This window comes from Orbicella faveolata, unplaced genomic scaffold (assembly GCF_042242905.1).
Source record: "Orbicella faveolata isolate gen_17 unplaced genomic scaffold, um_ofav_v1 contig_25, whole genome shotgun sequence".
NCBI lineage: Eukaryota > Metazoa > Cnidaria > Anthozoa > Scleractinia > Merulinidae > Orbicella > Orbicella faveolata.
This window is the reverse complement of record NW_028301553.1, coordinates 31,511,749-31,532,514: the sequence shown is the minus strand read 5'-3', so window position 1 is coordinate 31,532,514 and position 20,766 is coordinate 31,511,749. Positions and strand designations below refer to the sequence as shown.

Here is a 20,766-nt window from a genome sequence, read left to right as displayed (position 1 = left end):
TCTTTTTTCGCCTTCTTTTTCGTTTAGCCAATCAGAGTTGTTTTTCGTAAGAACCAATCAGGCACGACGTTTTTTGTACATATAAGAAAGTCGAAATAAAAATTGGGTTCAAATCATTATGTCTCATGCCTTGAGTTGGTTGATCTCGAGTGTGTGCGACCATGGCTGATCGATGGAGTTGGACGACCTTGTGTCCCAAGTGCGCTAGAGTCTACGAGCGATACGGTAAGGGTGAACCCATCCCTGACCATTTCAGTGATTCGCCCTTGGAGGTGTTTGACTATACCGACGTCGAACCCAACGTGATGCGTTTTGTCGTTTATATCTTGTGGTTGAAACGGCAACCCGATTCATTTAAGAAGTATCTCGAGGTACGTGAGCAGCGTTTCGAGTTGTGGAGACAGTGCGTTTACAAACTTTATCGACTATGAAGAAAGGTCAAAAGAAGCAAAAGCCTCTTTCGACCGGGACGTTATTGGGACGGTATCGGGATCCTTCTAGACCCTGTAGTCTGGGTGGTCTGACGCGATTCGCCAAGGCCAATAAGATCTCGGTACGACGTGCTCGCGAGGTCTTGCAACGGGATTTGGGGTACACGTTGCACAAACCCAGACGTCGTCGTTTTCCCACGGTCCCGGTGGTGATATTCGGAATCGACGAGCAGTGGACGGCCGACCTGATCGAGGTGATCAATATTTCAAGGTACAATCGAGGGTATCGTTACCTCTTGACGGTGGTGGACGTGTTTTCCAAGCACGCCTGGGTCCAGCCCTTGAAGAGCAAGACGGGTAAAGCGGTGACGGAGGCCATGGCAAAGATCTTGAAAGGAGGTAGAAAACCCATCAATCTCCAGACGGACGACGGGAAGGAATTCTACAACAAGACGTTTCAGGATTTGATGAAGCAGAATGGCATTCATCATTTTTCGACGCGTGGGGATACGAAATCCAGTGTGGTGGAACGGTTCAATCGGACCCTGAAAGAACGTTTGTACCGGTACTTCACCGTTCATAACACGATGAGGTTTGTACCCGTGTTACAAGATCTGGTCCGAGGGTACAATCGATCGTATCATCGCAGTATCAAGATGGCTCCCGATCAAGTGACTTTAGCCAATAGCGAGGACGTGTGGGAGACTCTTTACGGGAAGAAAAAGGGAAAAAAATCGAGACGACCTCCACTCAAAGTAGGGGATCGTGTGAGACTGAACAAGAAGTTCCGACAGTTCAAGAAAGGGTATTTACCCGGTTGGACCGAAGAGGTGTTTGTGATACGGAGGGTGCGTCCTGGGAAGGTCACCACGTACAAGGTGGAAGAATGGGACGGCACGGCGGTCGAAGGCACGTTTTACGCGCAAGATTTGCAAAAGGTGGACGTGAAAGACGACGATCTGTTCCGCATCGACAAGATCGTCAAACGAAAAGGGGATAAAGTCTTGGTGCGTTGGAAAGGTTGGCCAGTCAAGTACGACAGTTGGGTGGATAAAAAAGGCTTGTACGTGACCAAAAAGCCAAAGACGAAAAAATGAAGGACTTTTACGTGCAGTTGTTGAGCAATGCCAGCACGAGCGAGTTCACGGACAACAAGGCCAACAGTTTCAAGAACCGTCTGCCGTATCCGCTCCTGTTTGAATCCGACAGGGAATGGAAAGTGGGATTGGCGAGCGTGTCTTACTCGATTCCTCCGTCACGACCTCATCAAGTACCAGTCCCTCAATCGCACGACTTTGAAGATGACGACTACGTGTTCGGTATGGAGTGGACCATTGAAACGTTCAGGTTGCAAGACGACGGGATTACGTGGCGTCCATCTCGTTACCCCGTGATATTTGGCGTCTACGGGAAGGAACTGAACCGTGACCGACACAAAGTGACGAGCGGCAGGTCTCTCATGCAATACCTCGTCAGTCGTTTTCACGAACGGCTGTATCATTACATGGATCGCGCCAACGAAAGTCTACGAGCGCCGGACGGGAAAAAATACTACCCCGTGTTCCGATGGGAGGGGAACGATTTGATTATCGACAACACCGACACGTTCCTCAACGAGTCCGGAGACAGACGACGTCCCAGAGTGTTTTTTGGTCCTAAACTGGTCAAGAAGTTGAGTTTGATTCGCGAGGAATCGTATTACTCGTTCACTTGAACGTGAACATGATCAAGATCTTTCCCAACGACAAAGTCCCGTCTGATTTCAAGAAAGACTGGACCGACCATAGTGACAATCGGTCTCACGAATTTTGGAATTTGCTCAGCAGCGGGACGTTACAGCTCAGTCCCTATTGCAACTGGCGCTTCACTTACCTGGACGAGGAATACGCCAAGACCTATCATCGTGGAGTCGTCGTTCATCCGGACCTCCCTCCGCCTCGCAGTCCCATGTACCTGTATTCGAATGTGGGTCGTAGTACCATCACGGGGAATCGAGTGACGGATCTCTTGAGAGAAGTCCCCCACGACCCGATCAAGACGACGTACGAGCCGAATCAGATTCAATATAAACCCGTGCGCAGCAACGTTTTGGATATAGTGGAGGTGCAATTGGCCGAGAACGACGGACGATTGGTGGACTTTACATCGGGCGTGACGTCGGTGACACTACACTTTAAGTATGAATGAGTCTGCCGACGACTTTTACGTGCAACTGATGAGCAATGCCAGCACGAGCGAGTTCCCGGACAACAAGACCAACAGTTTCAAGAATCGTCTGCCGAACCCGTTGCAGTTGAGAGAGTCTGGCTGGAAAGTGGGTATCAGCGACCTCTCGTTTCCGTCCGCGACGCGTAAGATGGACTTGAAAGATTCTCTTCTGTTTGAAATCTGGTGGATCGATATGTTGAACGCGTCTAGAAACCTATACACCCAGGTCTCTTCAGTGACGAGAGAAAGCGATTTGGAATTCACGCCGAGGACCGGTACCGAGTTACTGAACGCGATACGAGATCGATACATACATAAGTTGAGATCTCGAACGGATGACGACGTGACCATGTACAAGAAAAAGAGCAAACCCGACGATCCCACCGAATTGCTGTACACGGTCATGCATCGGGCCGAGCATGGAGAATGCGTCCTGGACAACTCGAGAACGTGCCTCAGCCTCCTGATCAACGGTAAACGCGTCTACCCGCAGATGAAAATCGGCATCGAATTGGCCAAGAAGATGAAATGGGTGAAGATGGGAAGATTACAGAACGGACAACCTGGTTACGTCTTGGGACCCCACTTGAGGAAAGAATTTCCCAAGGAAGTCATACCCACGACCACGGACTTGATCATAGGACAGAATGACGGGGACGAACTATTTTACAAGACCGACCCGGACACCTTACATTTGAGTTGTTTCATCAATTTGGTTTTCACGGACCTGGATCGCAGTTACGAGGAAGCGTTCGGTCACGAGCGTCGTTCCTTGTTCGTGTATTCGAATGTGGGACAGAGTATGGTGACGGGGAATCAAGTCACGGACATGTTGAAACAGGTTCGTTACGATCCGGACGTGATCGACCTTCAACCGAGACACATCCTATATCTACCGGTGCGCACGACCTTTTTGGACATTGTCGAGACGCAGGTGTCTGAGAACGACGGACAACTGGTGAACTTTGCGTCGGGTGTGACCACGATCACGTTGCATTTCAAGAAAGGATGAGTGATTTTTACGTCAGCTTACCCAGTCACAGCAGTAAGAGCGAGTTCCCGGTTCGAACCATTTCAAGATCAGGTTACCTCATCCCATACGCCTGAATGGAAGCTGAGGATGGAAAGTGGGATTGAGTAGCATCGCCATGCCGGATGCTCACGTGACGCTTCCTTCCTTGTCCACCTCTACGGGTAAGGTCACATTGGCCTATACCGCATGGCGGCGTATTAATGTTTCCTCTGCATATACGCTGGGAGAATCTTACTTCGATACGGATGATGTCAAAGATATATTCCACAACGTGGATGGAGTTGGATTCATGAAATCCATGATCGCCTATTTCGAGAAAGGACGTATCTTCAATGATTCGGGACCCATGTTGGGATCCAAATATGTCACGAATGATGGGAAAAGAACCTACATCAAGTTCAAGTGGGATGGCGAAGACCTGGTCATGGACAACGAAAACACACTGCGTCCTCAGAACAAGGACTTTCCGTCATTGCACATCAATACTGAACTGTCTGAGAGAATGGGATGGATCAAGAAGGTTGGAAGTGGTTACGAACTGGGACCTAACTTGCAGATGGAAATCTTCAAAGATGAAGTTCCTGATCTTGCTACCATGCTTCTCCATGCGGACCTAAAAGACGACGATAATATCCCTGTTTTTTGGAAGGTTTCCGTATATTCACATGGACAAGGTTATTTGAAACTCGGCATCAATTGCAGTTGGCGATTTCTGAACCTGAACAAGGCGTTTGAGGTGGTGGTGGGAAGCAGTTCGCGTTCCTTGTTCGTCTACTCCGACGTGGGAGGAAGTAGCGTGGTGGGGAATCAGGTCACGGATTTACTGAGAGAGGTCAACTTGATTCGAAGAGGTGCGGGTGTCCAGTATTTCGAGCCTTACCACATTCAATATATTCCCGTGCGCAAAGACGTCTTAGACATTATAGAGGTGCAAGTGGCTGAGACAACTGGAGAACTGACTAAATTTGGAGCTGGCAATACGATCGTGACGTTACACTTTAAGAAAGAATGATCGGTGGAACGCTGGTACGATTTCATCCCGACAAAATGAAGCAATCCGGAGACGGATTCGGCATGGCTTGGAGAGGTGTCAAGAAACGCGGTCCCGGCGTTCTCAGAGACTTTATCACCGAGACGGCCACGGAGAGTCTGAAAGGTTTAAATTCGGGCGGCAAGGGAGGAAAGCCCAATTGGAGAGGTGGACTCGCCGGGGTCAGGAGAGGAGCGAAACGAGCCGTGAAACGTAAAGCGACGCAAGAGATCAAACGGGCGTTGGCGAAAAAAGTGAGAAAAGATCTATTTGGAGTATGAATCCCATTTACTCGAGGCGCGTGAGACTTATCCCGATACGACGAACGTATAAAGGCGGATCGATCTTCCCGTCCCGATCAAAACGCCCGAACTATCGTTGGGTGCAGTCGGCCCTGAGAAGGAGACGAAGACGACGACGTAGACGATGACGGACATCGTGGCTCATGCCCGTTCGGCGGGGGTTCGTAACCCTCGTCTGAACATGTTCAGTACCCCTCCCACGGATGTCAGCATGTCGTCTCGACGTTTGGTGAGAATCAACCCGTTCAATACAGGGATCAACCCTGTGACCTTCCAAGTCGATCCACAAGAAGACTTTATCGACTTGAACGAGAGTTTTTTCGAAGTGGAATTGACCGTCAAGAAAAGTAACAACACGAATCTGCTGACAGCGGACGTCATGGGACTCGCCAATAATCTGGCCCACACCCTCTTCAAACAGATCAATGTGAGATTGAATGGTACTCTCATCAGCCCCCAGACGGACACTTACCACCTCAAAGCTTACATCGAGACCCTGTTGAACCACGACCGAGACGAGGGTGAATCGATCCTGACACCCAGCGGTTGGTACAACTGTCTCGGTGTACCCGACGACGGAGATGCCGATGAATTGACGGCCAATATGTTGAACTTTGCTGTTCCTCATGCTGACTATACTGCTTTACCTCAAGATCTCAAGAACGTGGTCCTAGGACGATCCCGGTTTCTGGATGGAGAAGCCGTGACATTGAGGTTCAAACCTTTTCTGGAAGTGTTTCATCTCAGCAAATTACTGTTACCTGGCGTGCAGATCCAGATCGACATGTACTTCAATACCCCAGCCCTGTGGACCGTCCGATGGGCCGGTGCCAGTACTCTCAGACTGACTGAAGCCGACGTGAAAGTGAGATTGTTCCTGTCTCAAGTGAGAGTGACTCCCTCGGTGTACCGAGAGATCATGACCAGCCTGAAAGGTGGAAGAGTGGCCACTTACCCCACGGTGAGAGGTGAAATTCGCACTTACTCGCATCCCAATGACAATCGTCATTCTGAGTGCAGCAATCCTTTCCACAGTAAGCTACCTAATAGACTAGTGGTGTTGTTGATGAAACAAGCGGCCTTCAACGGAACCATCACCGAGAGTCCGTTCAATTTTGGAAAATTCAATCTGGCTTCCATCAAACAATTGGTGAGAGGTGAAGAGTACCCCTACGAGACCTTGGAACTCCAACACGATGGGGACAGTAAAGATCAGAGAGGCTACTACAGATTCCTCCAAGCCTCAGGAGCATTGTGCAGGGGAAAAGGAAACATGGTCCGAAAAGTGGATTGGGCGCACGACAAGAGATGCAACATGTTTGTATTTGACAACACAGCCAATGGATGTTTGGACAGTCCAGTGTTGAATCCCAAGCAAGAAGGTGAACTGCGTCTGGTGATCGATTTTGGAGCCAATCCGGGAGAAAACCTGACCATCTTGTTGTACGGCAAATTCGAGAACTTGCTGGAGATCAACGAGAACCGAGTCGTCATCTACGACGTGTACCAATGAGAGAAGAAAAAAATGGAGAAGGTAGCCTTGAATAATATACAATTGGATCATTTGGCACGGACGAATCCGTCCCTACGCTGTGTCTTTTACGGCACGGTACCTTGCGATCGGCTTCCCAGGACACTCCCCCAAGAAGGACCGACCGCTTACATCGTGAACACGGACCCTCACGATAAACCTGGCGTGCATTGGATCGCTTTGTGGGCCGACAAGAACAAGTGCGAGATACTGGACAGTTACGGTCTGCCGTTGGACGCGTACGGAACCGCCGAACCGATCCAAGAATGGTTGGATCGTCATTTCAAGTACCAGATTCACAACGGCAAGAGTCTACAGTCCCTGTTCAGTCAGAGTTGCGGCGGTTACGCCCTGATGTTCCTGATCGACCGAGCCGAAGGTCGTGACATGAACGATTTCTTGAGTCGTTTTAAGAAAAACGAGTTTGTGGAGAACGATCGTAAAGTAGGACAGATGTTGAAACGTTTGATCGTGGACGAGTTGGCCTGGCGCAAGATTTGTAAAACCCCGTGTCACCAGGACACGTGCGGTTCCTCTGGAGGAGTGCGTCATTTGTTATAAAGTAAGCTGTTCGAAATAAAAGATGTTCATTTTGAGAAAAGGATGTTGCGTAGTGAAGTCCGATGGTTCCATCGATTCTTAGAACTGTGTCGAGAAGAGTATACGAAATTGTCCTCGGACAATCCTCTTCGACAGGTCATGGAACGCATTTTGGATTGCGACAGTTACCGTCGAGTCCGATTCATACTGGACCGAGAAAAAGATCATTGGCTTCGATACGTTCTGTTCCACCTGAGTATCAGAGCCAGACTTCAAACGAACGCCAGTAGAGATTACAAGTGTTACCCGTATTGGCACGTTCTTCGCTACGGCACTAAGTCCTTACACCATCACTTTGTGAGTGCATAAAAAGGTGCGACGGAAAATAAAATTGTTCATTATGGATTTACTGACAAAACAAGACACATCATGGCTCTTCAGTTTCAAGGGCATAGCCATTTGGACGACGTGATAGCCAGGTTAGAAAAACGCTATGGAAAAGCGGGTGGAAAGACGCCTCAACCCAGTGAGGCTCATTTCAAGAAAAACCAACCGCCGAAAAGACGGCTCAATCTTAAAATACTTCAACCCGCCAGAAGACAAGTGTCTTTTCAACCGCCGTCTGTCCTTGACACCGGTGAATTACCAGCGACTGTGACCACGCGTAGGAAACGCAAGAGAGCGCCCGCCAAGCCGAAGCTTTCCGAGAAGGAAGATAGGAAAAGAAGAATGAAAAAGAGGCATTGGTACGAGGACAAGTTCGGAGATTTGAGTAAATTCGCCAAGAAACCTCGAAAAAAGAGATCGGCGCCTGCCAAGCGTCCCAAGAGAGCCGCTGCCAAGAGAGCCATGGCCAAGATCAGGAGTCGTGCCAAGAAAAAACCCATCTGTTTCAATCGTAAGGTCACCCTATTGGGTCTGTTGAAACGCATCCCAGCCGTCAAGACCCCATTGGCCAAGTTGTTCGGATAAAAACGGAGCGTCTCGAACCCTGGACCATTTCAAGATCATGGAACGGCGCAAAGCGTTTCAATTTCACACTCCGTCGAGTTTGTTGATAGCGGGTCCGTCGGGGTGCGGCAAGACGGTGTTCACCACCAAACTGCTCTTGGAGAACGGCGACTTGTTCCAACAGACACCGAAGAGTATTCGTTACTGCTACGGATCGTGGCAAGATGGTTTCCAAAAGCTCAAGAAGGGTGGAGTCAAGTTTTACGAGGGCATCCCCGACAGCGAACAGTTACCCCGATGGTTTCCTGGAGGGGGTGTGTTGGTCCTGGACGACCTGATGGACGAGGGTGGTAAAGACAAGCGCGTGTTGGATCTCTTCACCAAACACTCGCATCATCGGAACATCACGGTGCTTTACTTGTGTCAGGATCTATTCCCCAACGGAAAATTCGCCAAGACCATTTCCCGAAACGCGCATTACATCGCGGCTTTCAAGAACCCTCGGGATCAGTTGGGGATACGAAATCTATTACTGCAATCGTTTCCCACGCAATGGCAGGAGGTGTTGGACACGTTTCGAAAGGTCACCGATCGACCTTACGGTTACATGCTATTAGATCTTCATCCAGCCAGTCAGGACGATCAACGCGTCCTCAGCCATGTGCTAAAAGACGAAGGATTCGTACGATGCCATCAGTTTGCGACACCGTCATGCTGAGGAGCGAGGTCGAGTGGTTTCCGCTTTTCATTGTCCTATGCAAGACCAGACTCAAATACTGCATGAATCCCAATGAGCTGGACTTCGAACCGATGAGACAGGTCACAGAATGCGAGAGTTACCGTCAAGTGAGGTCCATCATAAACGCATATAATGGTGAAGGTTTCGATTATTTGGTTCATAAGCAACGAGAACTCGCCGAGAAGAAGATAGAAAGAGAGAGGGGAATGGATAAAAATGAGCTCTTATGGTAGTGACGATTTCAACTTCTCGGCTCTGAACGATTATTCGCCTTGGGGGACACCGAATCGAACGAGTACTCCGATTCCGCCTGCAGCGGGCGTGGGTGTGAGTCTGAACACTCCTTCACCGCTATCGTCACTGCCGACACCGCCCCTGCCCAATGTCTCGCCCGTCGGAGTAGGCACTCCTGGCTCGGGTGCGCCACAGACCAACGTCACGGTGGGTGTCGGTAGTGCTGGATCAGTGTCGCGCTCCAACGTCACAGCGGGTGTCGGTGCACCCAGGATAACTTCCGCCACACCTTTGGCACGAGCCGTTCGAGGAGGGAAACGACCTAGACGCGTCCCACGTCAAAATACGCCGACGTCCTCTAGTGATTCCGGCAGCCGCAGAAGAAGTAGCGCTAGTGGTAGCGGTGGAAGAGGCAGAGGCAGAGGCAGAGGTGGAGGCGGAGGAGGTGGAGGCGGAGGAGGTGGAGGCGGAGGAGGTGGAGGTGGAGGCGGAGGTGGAGGAGGTAGTGGTAGTGACTCCACACCTCCTTCGTCGATTCGATCGGGTCGAGGAGGAAGAAGGAGGCGAGGAGACCGTGTTCTCGACCAAGCCCAGATGCAGCAACAATTGGAAGAGATTTTACGCCAACAACAACAGACGGCCGCGGGTCGTCGCATTGTGGGCATCACGACCACCAACACGATTACGACTACCTATAAAAACGGGCAACGCCCTACCGTCACACGCAATTCGACCAGTGTACGTAACTGAAAACAACCATGAGAAGACGCCGTCGTCGACAGAAAAGGAGAAAGCAATGGGGCGGTGCTCTTGCGAATGCCTTGTCTGCGATGTTACCCATTGGCAAAGGGGCTGCCTTGGGATTGGCCAAAGCGTTGGGTGGCCGCGCCGTGAAAACAGGAATCCGAGCTGGAACGACTGCTGCCATTGGTGCTGCGGGAGTAGGCGTGGGTCGAGGGATCCGAAGACTTGTGAGACTTAAGAAAAGACGACCCCCTCGTCGATGAAAAACCATTCGAATCAAGATGTTGAGGAGTGAAGTCGAGTGGTTCCCCTGCTTCCTGCATCTATGCCGATGCTCTCGCTCTTACTGGGATGCGACCAGCATGGATCACGAAGACATGAAACGTATCGCGGACGAATGCGATAGTTACAGACAAGTCCGGGACATCCTGAACCAATCCATAGAAACCGCCTTCAAGGACGAGATCTGGGAATACGAGCAACAGGCCAAAAGGATCGAACGTCCCGATAGAAAGTCAGACTACGTTTGGCACTGGTTGGAGAAGAGTCATGAGTACTTCTGTATGTTTATTGGATGAACCTTTCAACACCGTGGTGGATTTGGATTCCCTGAAACGTTTGGACGTTTTGTACGCTTTCTACCACAAGTATTGGTGGTGCCGAAGGCAGATGTTCGGTTACTACAAGTTGTGTAACGCCATTTTCAACGGACTGGCCTTACTGACTGTGGCCGTGAGTATCGTCTTGGGATCCGTGTGGAAAGATGGGTACACGGTGGTAGGATTGACGGCTTTCGCCACCTTACTGAAAGGATGGAACGATTTCAAGAAGTATTCGTTCAAGATGGACATGGCCCAATTCGCTTACACGACGTACGAAAAGACGCTGACAGAACTCCGGAACTACGCTCTGGGTGGTGTGGAGGAATTGGATGGGTTTTTGACCAAGATGCAAACGTTGGACGACGTGGTGACGGATTTCACATCTCCCACGTACGATCGATACGTTCGAGACTACGACACGCGATTTCGTCACGTGCCGCTATACAAAAATGACATCGCGGTACTAATCTTCATTCAGAACCAACATGCCCAAGAGGTCAAGGAGAAAGAAAGCGTCTTCGAGAAGATGTACCACTAAAACCAAAAGAAGACGGTACCAAAGGGGAGAAGGGGCTGTCAGTGTGGTGGCGGGTTTACCCAAGGCGGCTTGGAGTATCACCAAAGGCATCGGAAGCCTGAGAGCCAAACAAGAAGCCAAACATACCAAAAGGATGTTCGAACGGATGAGACGAGGCGAAAAGTGGGATAGCAGTGGTGAATCGTTCCGTTGCTCCATCATGTGAAAATAAAAGGACGAGGATTGGCGTCATTCACCTCACTCGTCACCATGCGAACACGTAGGAGGAGGAAGAGGAAACAAAGAGGTGGAGGCATACCTCCGGCGGAAGCCGCGATTCTGAAAAGAAGGTTTAAACAACTAGCCCAAGGTTACAAAAAATACCAAAGAGCCCGACGACAATTTTCCAGAGATATCGTTCCATCACTTGGCATATGGGGTGCTGTCTACAAGAGAGCGGCAAGTAAAAGGCGATAAAAGGAGTACGCCAATCCACTCGTGCGCATAAGACCACGATGAACCGGTTACGACGACAACGTCATTTCTTGACGCGCGTCCTGAAAGAAGCCAATCGGAACAAACGTCAACGGATGTTGCAATTCGCCGACAAAGATCAGATCAACGCCATCAGCGAGATGGTTCTCAATTTGCTAAAAAAGAGGATCCCCATCAACGCAACGACTTATGGGAAACTGAAAAGACATAAAAAGGTTTTGCGAGAAGTGGGTAGACGCAAAAACTCTCTCAAGCGTCGAAGAGAACATCTCCTCACCCAAAACGGAGCGGGGTTCTGGAGCGGTTTGCGCGGTTGTTTCAAAGCATGTTGTGTACGGTGAAAGGACGCAGCGCGGACGGTTACCCGCTGGAGGGGATCGACGTCATACCCAATTTACCGCCGAGAGAAGAAGAGTCCAATACCATTCCTAAACTCGTGCAGTTGTTGCAAGACGCCAATCGTCGCGAAGCCCGATGGAAAGACTCGTACGAGTACTTGAACAAGAGGTACCACGACCTGTATCAAGAGTACATGGCTTTAAAGTTCGGTGACTTCTGTCAAACCTGTCAAACGAAACGAGATACCACGCCGCCCGGTGGGTGCATCGAGTTGTGCAGGGAGTGCAGTAAAGGCAAGCGAACCGTTCAAAGTCTTGAACTCGAGTTGGAAAAGAAAGACGAATCCATACGGTACTGGCAAGACTGTTACGAGACGGCCTTGAGAGAATTGTCCGAGTTTCCTGACACGACTTTGAGTCAGGTATGAACGAAGTCATGATGGTACCCGTTCAAGAATTCAATCGAGTGCAAGATTATTACAAGGGTAAGATCAGCCAGAATGCCTTGTTGAACAAAGCCGGACGTCTGGCCGCCGAAGAACATCTCATCTTGAACGACAAACGCATCCCCGACAGCATGGCCATCAAGGTGACCAAACCCATCGCCACCGAGGAAGGTAAACTGGTGAAACGCATACGGACGGGTAAAAGTGGTCCCATCTCGTACCAGGGAACGACTGAACCCGAAGGCATGGTCGACGCACCCGTCGAAACTCTGTTGAAACAGATCCTCAAGGGAGTCAACCAACCAGCCGCAGCCCCCGTGATCATCCCACCGCAACCACTTTCCACGACAGGTCTTAAAAAGGAGCTGAAAACTCCTAAACCATCCACGTCAGGTTTTAAAAAGGAGTGGAAAACCACCAAACCTCCCATTTCACCCAAACCAGTCACGTTAGGTAAAACTCCCATATCGTCCAAGAAAGTCCAAAAAGCACCCATATCCGATAGAGCCAAACGTGTACTGAAATCACTCGGTATCGACTACGACGACGGTGGTTACAGTCCCAAAGGCAAGGCAAAGAAGTACAAGAAGTCCAAACCGACAGCCGCAGAAAAGTTACAAGCAGGGTGGGAAGATTTCGAGCCCTGGAGAAAGGGACTGGACTATGACTCGGATTAAGAAGAGGAAAAAGGCACCACCCCCGAGGAGAAGTACCCGACGTCGTCGTCAACGAGGGTATGGGATCGACATCCAAAAATGGTTGGCCAAGACTGGGATCGAGTTTCATTGGCCCGGTTATCAGTACATGGGACCTGGTACCAAACTGAAGAAACGTCTGACGCGAGGAGACCCGGGGATCAACCGTCTGGACCGACTGGCCAAACAACACGACATTGTCTATTCCAGGGCCAAGAACTTACAGGACAAATGGAACGCCGATACCAAGATGATCCAAGCCATCGACAAATTACCCGGACGTAAAACCATGACAGAACGCATTGTTAAGAAAATCATGCAGACCAAGAAACGTTGGAAATTGTAAACTTTATTGTTGTAATTAAAGTTACACACTTTGTTGTTTTTTCAAAAAAGAGTCTTTTTTGTTTTCTTCAAGTCTCGCACGCCATGCCATTGTGGTACAGAGTAATCGAGGCATTCGATGTCACAAACAAACGTTCGAACCTTATTTGGCCCCCGAACGTCGACGAAGATATGAATAACAACCGAAACCTAATTCTGGAGGTGAATTCGAACACTAAGAAAGGGGTGTTGAAATAAAACATGCGATACACCTCCATGCGTATATGATCGTACGAAATGACATTGAGGGGAAAAAACACGGTGCCGTGAATGTACATGGGACTTCGGAACTCCGAGGATCGCACAAAGGTCTCCATCTCGCGATAGTACTGGAACCACACCGTGATAGGAATGGGATAAGGCAAATGATTCCAGGAACGCGTCAAGGAATTGTGCGTCTCAAAGGGTTTTCCATGGTCTCTCATATAGGTAAGGGCGTCGTGAATCATTCTGCGATGAGTGTCCACTGCGAATGAAAAAAAACAGTGTCAGGTCCATAGTCCATCCTCATGGTAAAACGAGGGACCCCCAGGAAAAGGTAGTAGACACAGTTGTCGAATCTCAATATCCCTTTGTCCTTCCACGCGTCTAAAGAAGAGTCTGAACCTTTGAAATCGGATCAAGTTATACGTATAATAAGGGGTGTTGTAGACGAATAGACGGTACAGATAACTTCTAATCTCTCGGGTCGGTTCCACGGGGAGACGCACACTACCGTGAATGTACAGGTCTCGTTCCCGATACAGAGTCACGAAATTTCTGATAAAGGTATAATAACGTGTCCAAATGCCAGGGTCGATGGCATACGGCAAATCATTCCACAAGTACGATCCCTCGTGATGGCAGTGATTAGGTCTACCCTCACTACGATATCGATCCAACTCTCGATCCATTCTAACTAAACGATCATTCGCACCTGCCGTTAACTGGTACTCCTCATCGTTATCATCTTCCTCGAGTTCCTCGTCGGTTTCCAACACCACCTCAGGCTGAATATCGTCGATCACGCGTCGGCAGTTGCCACAGGTCAGAACCCGTCTCTCCATCTCCTGGTAACAACGTCGATGCATCCACACGCCGCAGCAAGGAGTACGCTGGCACGATGCCAGAGAATCGACGTGAATATCTCTCTGACAAATAAAACACACTTGTTGAATCGGTGTTTCTTCGGGTAGATGACCCTGAAGGCGACGACTACGTCTCGGCGGTTCATCGTCGTCGTGTGATCGTGCACGACGTCGACGTCGTACTCGTCTCGGTGATCCTTCGGGGGACTGACTTCGAGGTCGGCGGCTGCGGCGCCCAGATTCAGTCTCCATCACCAAAAACCGAAAAAATGTCGAATGCACACCTCGCTTTATGTCAATCATGCACCAATCAAACGAAAAGGCCGACATCACGTGTACAGGGCAGACCCGGGGGATAGGGGGGTATCCCCCACTCACGGTCGGAGACTGGGTCCAGGTCGAGTGCAACCTGGGATCCAGTTTTACCGTAAGTATAAAAAAGATCGGCTCGAACTGTTCACGGCACTCTGAGTTTTTGACTTGTATCGAGCGCTTAAAAATCATGGCACAGGAGCTGACCGACGAGGAGATGAACCAACAGATGGATCAACATGAAGCAGTGAGTATAACGTGCACCCTATGTAAGAAAGTCATCCTCAGAACCGAAACCTGCGCTCGTACCAAGTGCTGTAATCACTACGTGCATTTCGATTGCTTCGCCAGGGCACTCAATGATCAGATGGTGAACAAGGGGGTGACACATGAAAAGTTGCACTGTCAGATCTGTCACACGCCGTGTTGTCTAAGTATGTTCGTAGCTTCCCTAGACAACTGACCATGGAACTGAGACTCGTCGTCGCCTCCTTCACCCTGGAGTTCTACCTCCGTTTGGCCTTGAGATTTTGTTTCGTTGTGTTTTGCGGTTACAAATTCGCACGACATCTTTGTCACGCCTTGTTCATCACCTTCTTTTCATAGAGTTACTGGGGATGGTTACCGTACGAGATACAGACCTATATCGTCCGACTTCGGGAGTCCCAGTCCCTCATCGAGAGGCGCGAACGTGAAATGAGGAGAGAGCTTTGTAACGAGATACGAACCTTCGCTAAGGTCAAAGCAGAATGGGGGCTAGGTCCAATCAAAATAGTTCTAGAGACATGTCTGTTAGATTATTGTCCCAAAGGAAGAATTCCAGGAATGGAAAATAAGCACATGGTCGTGAATGGAATCTACACGGACGAACGCAACTTCAAGCGAGCCATATTTTTAGGGTACGGGTTAGATCATGCTTGTCTCAGAATTCCGGACGCTAAGAGATTATTATCCTCACCTCCCACAGAATAGCAATGACTGGGATCGATTACCTCGTGAACTACAGGACTACATCATGCGCCTAGCCAGGAACCAAATCCTACTCGAGCGCAAAAGAAACAAAAAGTTACGTCGTCTTCTCAAGGAAATAATAGAATACGGCAAACTGAAAGAACAATGGGGTATAGGACACATTACTATTGTTAATTGTCGATGTAATTCACCATGTTGTATAAAAAAGAAGAGAATAGACAGATTTCCACATATAAGAATATACGGATGTTACATCGACATTGACGACAAACCCCAAAAAACGTATTTATCTTGCACTATAAAAGAGGCCAAGAAACGCGTCCCCATAGAAAAGACTTTCCTCTACCCTGATCGCTCCACCAAGTACGCCCATAATAGGTGGTCAAGAAAGCGTTCCCACTCTCTTACAGAGAGACAATGTAAATGATGTTGATTAAAAAGCGATGTTCGTAACATTTGTCTCATTCATGTCTTCACAGAACAGACGGACCCACGACGAAGCCTTCCCCTTCGACGATGACGATGACTGGATCTTTGATCCGGCTCTCGACCGAGTGATGATCCAAACCGGAGGTGGTGGTACAAGACCCCTCCTAGAATTTGAATTAAGACCCGTAGGCGCTCGACGTAACTGGAGAAACGTCCTCAACAAACAATGATTCGAAGCCACACTCAGACAACACAGAGACGTGACTCCCAGGGACAATCTAGGTCAAGAATTGACTCAGGCCCTTCAACGATCCATCGAGCAACAAATCGCTCAGGATCCTACACTGACGCCCGACTCCACGGTCCATTTCACCATGCAGTCCAGTGCCTTCACGCACACCTTTCAATCCACCACCTTCACCGTGCGAGAATTCGAAGAAGGGAGTGAAAGACTAGACACTTATCTCCAGTCTCTCGCGGCCAAACTCAACTCCAACGAAGAATTCACCCCCGACGACACGTTTACCATGGAAACCACTTTCATACGCACCCCCGGTCGTGGGCGCGGGCACGGAAAACGATACAAACCGAGTTGTGCGGCCGTACGGGGAATCGTCAAACGGGCGCGCGTGACCATCCAAAACAAAGACAATCTATGCTGCGCTCGCGCTATCGTCACCATGAAAGCCCTGGTAGACGCGAACGGAAATCCGCGAGACCAAGATTACCACAATCTCAAACAGGGACGACCCGTCCAAGAGCGATTGGCCAAAGAACTCCACCGTCTAGCCCACGTCCCCGAAGGACCCTGCGGCATTCCCGAACTGCAGCAGTTTCAGGCCGCGTTACCTGGGTACCAACTCAAAGTCCTTTCCATCGATCCACCCCACATGCTCATCTACGCGGGACCCGAACCCTCGGACAAGATCATTCGTCTCATCAAAGAAGACAGTCACTACGACGGGTGTAACTCGTTTAGTGGGTTCCTCAACAAATCCTACTTCTGCGACGAATGCAATCGAGGATTCGATCACGACGACTTTCAAAATCATTCCTGCCACGGTAAATGGTGTCCCGCCTGCAAACGAAAGGACTGCGCCGATTTCATCGAAGCCAAACGACCCCTAGCACGAGGCAAGTTTCCTGCACCCACCTCGATCTGCCGATTGTGCCACAGAAAATTCTTCGGAGCCCAATGCTACAACTACCACTTGCAACGGCGGAGTCTCAACATTCCATCCATCTGTGACACTTACAAAAAGTGTCCGGACTGTTGCCACGTCTACGAACCAAAAGACAGGAACAGGCGAGGAGATGACCATTTCACCCCCGATCACGTATGCGGATGGGGCGAATGCCACATCTGCGAAAAGAAAGTCTTTCTGCCGACGCACCGATGTTACATCCAACGCATCCCCGAAGACGAAGACGAGCCCAAAAAGAAACGCGTGTCGCGCGACGAAGTCAAAGGTCGACCCTTCGAAGAACCCGAACCCGATGATCCAGACACGCGAGTCCTGGTGGACCGAGATCCACCCCTTCAAGTGTACTGCGACTACGAAGCCATCACCGACGCCGAAGGGAATCAGACACCCGTTCTACTCTGCCTAGAAGACGATGAAGAGGACCAATTCTGCTCCTTCTACGGTCCCAACTGCACCGCCGACATGTTTGACCACCTCGAATCACTCGCCGTCGATGTGGACGGAGACGATCGGGACGTCATCGTCCTCTTTCACAATCTCAAAGGCTACGACGGGATGTTCATCTTACAACACTGTTACGCCACGCATCGAGAAGTCACAGACCAAATCACCGTAGGCACCAAGATACACCAAGACACCAAGAGATCCGACAGACTGACTTTCAAAGACTCACTATGCTTTCTCCCGTTCCCGCTGGCCAACTTTCCCGCCACCTTCGGAATCCAAGAACTCTGCAAAGGATTCTTCCCGCACAAATTCAACACCCTAGAAAATCAGGAGTACGAAGGACCCATGCCGTCGCGAAACATGTGCTCCCGGTGGTATGTCCGCCAAAAAGAAAGCCGAATTCGAACACTGGTACCAAGAGAAAGTCAACGACAACTACCATTTCGTCTTACGACAAGAAATGGAAGCCTACTGCGAGTCGGATGTCAAACTCCTCAAAGCGGGCTGCCAAAAGTTCCGGCAAGAATTCAAACAAAAAGCGGACTTTGACCCCATGGAGAAATGCGTCACCATCGCCTCCGCCTGCAACCGATTCTGGCGCAAGAAACTCGTCCCGACCAACACCATCGCCTCCAGACCCCCTCGAGGATGGCACAGTGCACGATCCAATCAGTCCATCAAAGCCCTGAAATGGTTAGCCTGGCAAGAACACCTGTTGCAACACCCCGACCAAGGCGATCGTATCCACACCGTGCGAAACGGAGGTGAAATCCGACTAGCCAATCACCTCGTGGACGGATACGATCCCACCACTCGAACCGTCTACGAATTCCACGGATGTCTTTGGCACGGATGTCCTCGATGTTTCCCTAGAAAACGAGACAGATATCCCATCTGCCACACCGATCGCACCCTACAGGAGGTCTACGAGTCCACACTACGCAAACACGACCTTCTCAGTCGTCAAGGCTACCAGCTCCACGCCAAGTGGGAATGCGACTGGGACCTAGAAGTCAAAACCGACCCAGATCTCCGCAAGTTCCTAGACACGTTCGAAATCGTCGAACCGCTCGAGCCCAGAGAAGCCTTCTTCGGAGGGCGCACGAACGCCATCAAACTGCATCACGTGACAAACATGGCTCAAGGAGAACAAACCAAGTACGTCGACGTGACGTCGCTCTACCCCTGGGTCAACAAGGAATGCGAATACCCCGTAGGACACCCACAAGTCATTGTCAACCCCCAAGATCAAGACATTCATCACTACTTCGGAATGGCCAAAGTGGACATACTGCCGCCTCACGAACTATACCATCCCGTTCTACCTTTCAGGCACGGAGGTAAACTCATCTTTCCACTCTGCCGATCGTGCGTGGAACACGAAATGACCAAACCACTCCTAGAGAAATCGCATCGTTGCCCTCACACGGCCGAGCAACGCACACTCCGAGGGACCTGGTGCACACCCGAAATCCAGAAAGCCGTTGCCACGGGATACACGCTCAACAAGATCCACGAAGTCCACCATTTCCCGCCAGAACAACGCCGTAAAGGACTCTTCGCCGATTACGTGAACACCTGGCTAAAAATTAAACAGGAATCCGCTGGCTACCCCAACTGGTGTAACACCCCCGAAGACAAGGCACGGTACGTGCAACAATACCAACAGAAAGAAGGCATCGTTCTCGATCTGACCATGATCCAGAAAAATCCCGGACGCAAAGCCACCGCCAAACTCATGCTCAACTCCTTCTGGGGCAAGTTCGGTGAAAACCTACACAAACCCACCACCCAAGTCGTCTACAACGCCACGCAACTCTTTGACCTCGTTTCCAATCCCTTCAACGACATACGACAAGTCAGAATCGCCAACGACGAAGCCCTAGAAGTCGTACACACCGAACTCAAAGACAATCAACCCGATAACGGACGAATCAACATCTTCGTCGCCGCTTTCGCCACCTGCTGGGCGCGTATCAAATTATACAGCTACCTGGAACACTTAAAGCAACAAGTTCTATACTTTGACACCGACTCCGTCATCTACTCGCACAAACCAGGTCAAGCCGATGTCCCGCTAGGCGATTACCTGGGCGAGATGACCAACGAACTCGACGACGGCGATTTCATCACCGATTTCACTACCGCTGGACCCAAAAATTACGGTTACAGAACCCACCAAGGTAAAGTCTGCTGCAAAGTCCGAGGCTTCTCACTCAATGTACGAGGATCCCGCCAACTCAATTATGACGTCATGAGACAAAATCTACTCGACGAACTCACACAACCTCTCGATCAACGACGCAACATCAACGTCGTCAACCCCAACTTCTTCTGGAGAAACCCAGCCACCAAACATCTCAGAGTTATCACACGGACTAAACGATACGGACTCGTCTTCGACAAACGCGTCGTAGACACGAACACTTTCATGTCGTTTCCGTACGGATACACACCAATGTAATTTTTACTTCCTGTAATCAATAAAAATCAATTTTGAAACTCACTTCCTGTCTATCGCCTTATTTGGGCATGAGCGCAAGCTGTGACGTCACGGGCGCCATGTTTTGCTACCAAAGGGGCCATCTTGGATTTTGAAATTTAAGAGAATGTATGGGAAAATCTTGGTCACGTGGTATAATCCCTGGCTCCTGATTGGTTACGGCCCCTATGAGCGTATATGACTACTAACCTGTGAGCCGAGAATCCCGATCGCATCAACAGCAGTCAAGCCCGCAAAGCTTGGGATGACATTGCCAAGCAAATAAATTTGAAATTTGGTACTGACAATTATCTCCCACTAGTGCGACCCTCCGTTTCTGTCTAAAAGTTTTCCATTCCCGTTGCGGTTTCAAATTTTTGTGGTTTTTTAGCCGGCAAAGATGAAAACTTTTCTCAAGTGCTCAAGGGCGTGGTTTCCGGACTTTCCGCTGTTATCTACATGTCGCTTAGCAGAGTTCGACACCTCTATCATTTGCTAATAATTTCTTTAGGCTCACTTCGGTATTGCAAAATATGTTTTAAGCTCTCTAAATATTGGCTCTGGAGGGACAAAATTTGAAATGTTCCGTGAACATGTTACTTACGCCGGGCCTGGCTGAATGATTAAGTCGA

General features: G+C 49.8%; 4 protein-coding genes and 1 pseudogene across 4 annotated transcripts; 4 read left to right on the top strand and 1 right to left on the bottom strand.

The window, feature by feature from the left end:
* Positions 1-1,519: 1,519 nt before the first annotated feature.
* LOC149109888 (uncharacterized) lies at positions 1,520-2,618 on the top strand (annotated as a pseudogene).
* Positions 2,619-8,880: 6,262 nt separating this feature from the next.
* LOC149109887 (uncharacterized) lies at positions 8,881-9,752 on the top strand. The gene has a single exon (XM_089294889.1). It carries the CDS (start codon positions 8,982-8,984, stop codon positions 9,747-9,749), a length of 768 nt encoding a protein of 255 aa, XP_089151015.1. The 5' UTR covers positions 8,881-8,981; the 3' UTR covers positions 9,750-9,752.
* On the top strand, positions 9,752-10,883 carry LOC149109886 (uncharacterized). The gene has a single exon (XM_089293759.1). The coding sequence runs from the start codon at positions 10,293-10,295 to the stop codon at positions 10,881-10,883; it is 591 nt and encodes a 196-aa protein (XP_089149885.1). The 5' UTR covers positions 9,752-10,292.
* Positions 10,884-13,573: 2,690 nt separating this feature from the next.
* LOC149109885 (uncharacterized) lies at positions 13,574-14,795 on the bottom strand. The gene has a single exon (XM_089294764.1). The coding sequence runs from the start codon at positions 14,789-14,791 to the stop codon at positions 13,709-13,711; it is 1,083 nt and encodes a 360-aa protein (XP_089150890.1). The 5' UTR covers positions 14,792-14,795; the 3' UTR covers positions 13,574-13,708.
* Positions 14,796-16,014: 1,219 nt separating this feature from the next.
* LOC149109884 (uncharacterized) lies at positions 16,015-19,910 on the top strand. Its single transcript, XM_089293758.1, has 3 exons — positions 16,015-17,669; positions 18,526-18,992; positions 19,825-19,910. The coding sequence occupies exons 1-3, from the start codon at positions 16,375-16,377 to the stop codon at positions 19,908-19,910; spliced, it is 1,848 nt and encodes a 615-aa protein (XP_089149884.1). The 5' UTR covers positions 16,015-16,374.
* The last annotated feature ends 856 nt before the right edge of the window (positions 19,911-20,766 follow it).

What these genes read in the sequence shown, in the direction of transcription:
- LOC149109885 (XM_089294764.1), bottom strand. Translation starts at nt 14,791, where the DNA reads ATGATTTTTAAGCGCTCGATACAAGTCAAAAACTCAGAGTGCCGTGAA.
- LOC149109884 (XM_089293758.1), top strand. Translation starts at nt 16,375, where the DNA reads ATGCAGTCCAGTGCCTTCACGCACACCTTTCAATCCACCACCTTCACC. An exon ending in CCCAACTGCACCGCCGACAT is followed by an intron (nt 17,670 to 18,525) that starts GTTTGACCACCT and finishes ATGTTTCCCTAG; the next exon opens with AAAACGAGACAGATATCCCA. An exon ending in TCTACCTTTCAGGCACGGAG is followed by an intron (nt 18,993 to 19,824) that starts GTAAACTCATCT and finishes TTACGGTTACAG; the next exon opens with AACCCACCAAGGTAAAGTCT.
- LOC149109886 (XM_089293759.1), top strand. Translation starts at nt 10,293, where the DNA reads ATGAGTACTTCTGTATGTTTATTGGATGAACCTTTCAACACCGTGGTG.
- LOC149109887 (XM_089294889.1), top strand. Translation starts at nt 8,982, where the DNA reads ATGAGCTCTTATGGTAGTGACGATTTCAACTTCTCGGCTCTGAACGAT.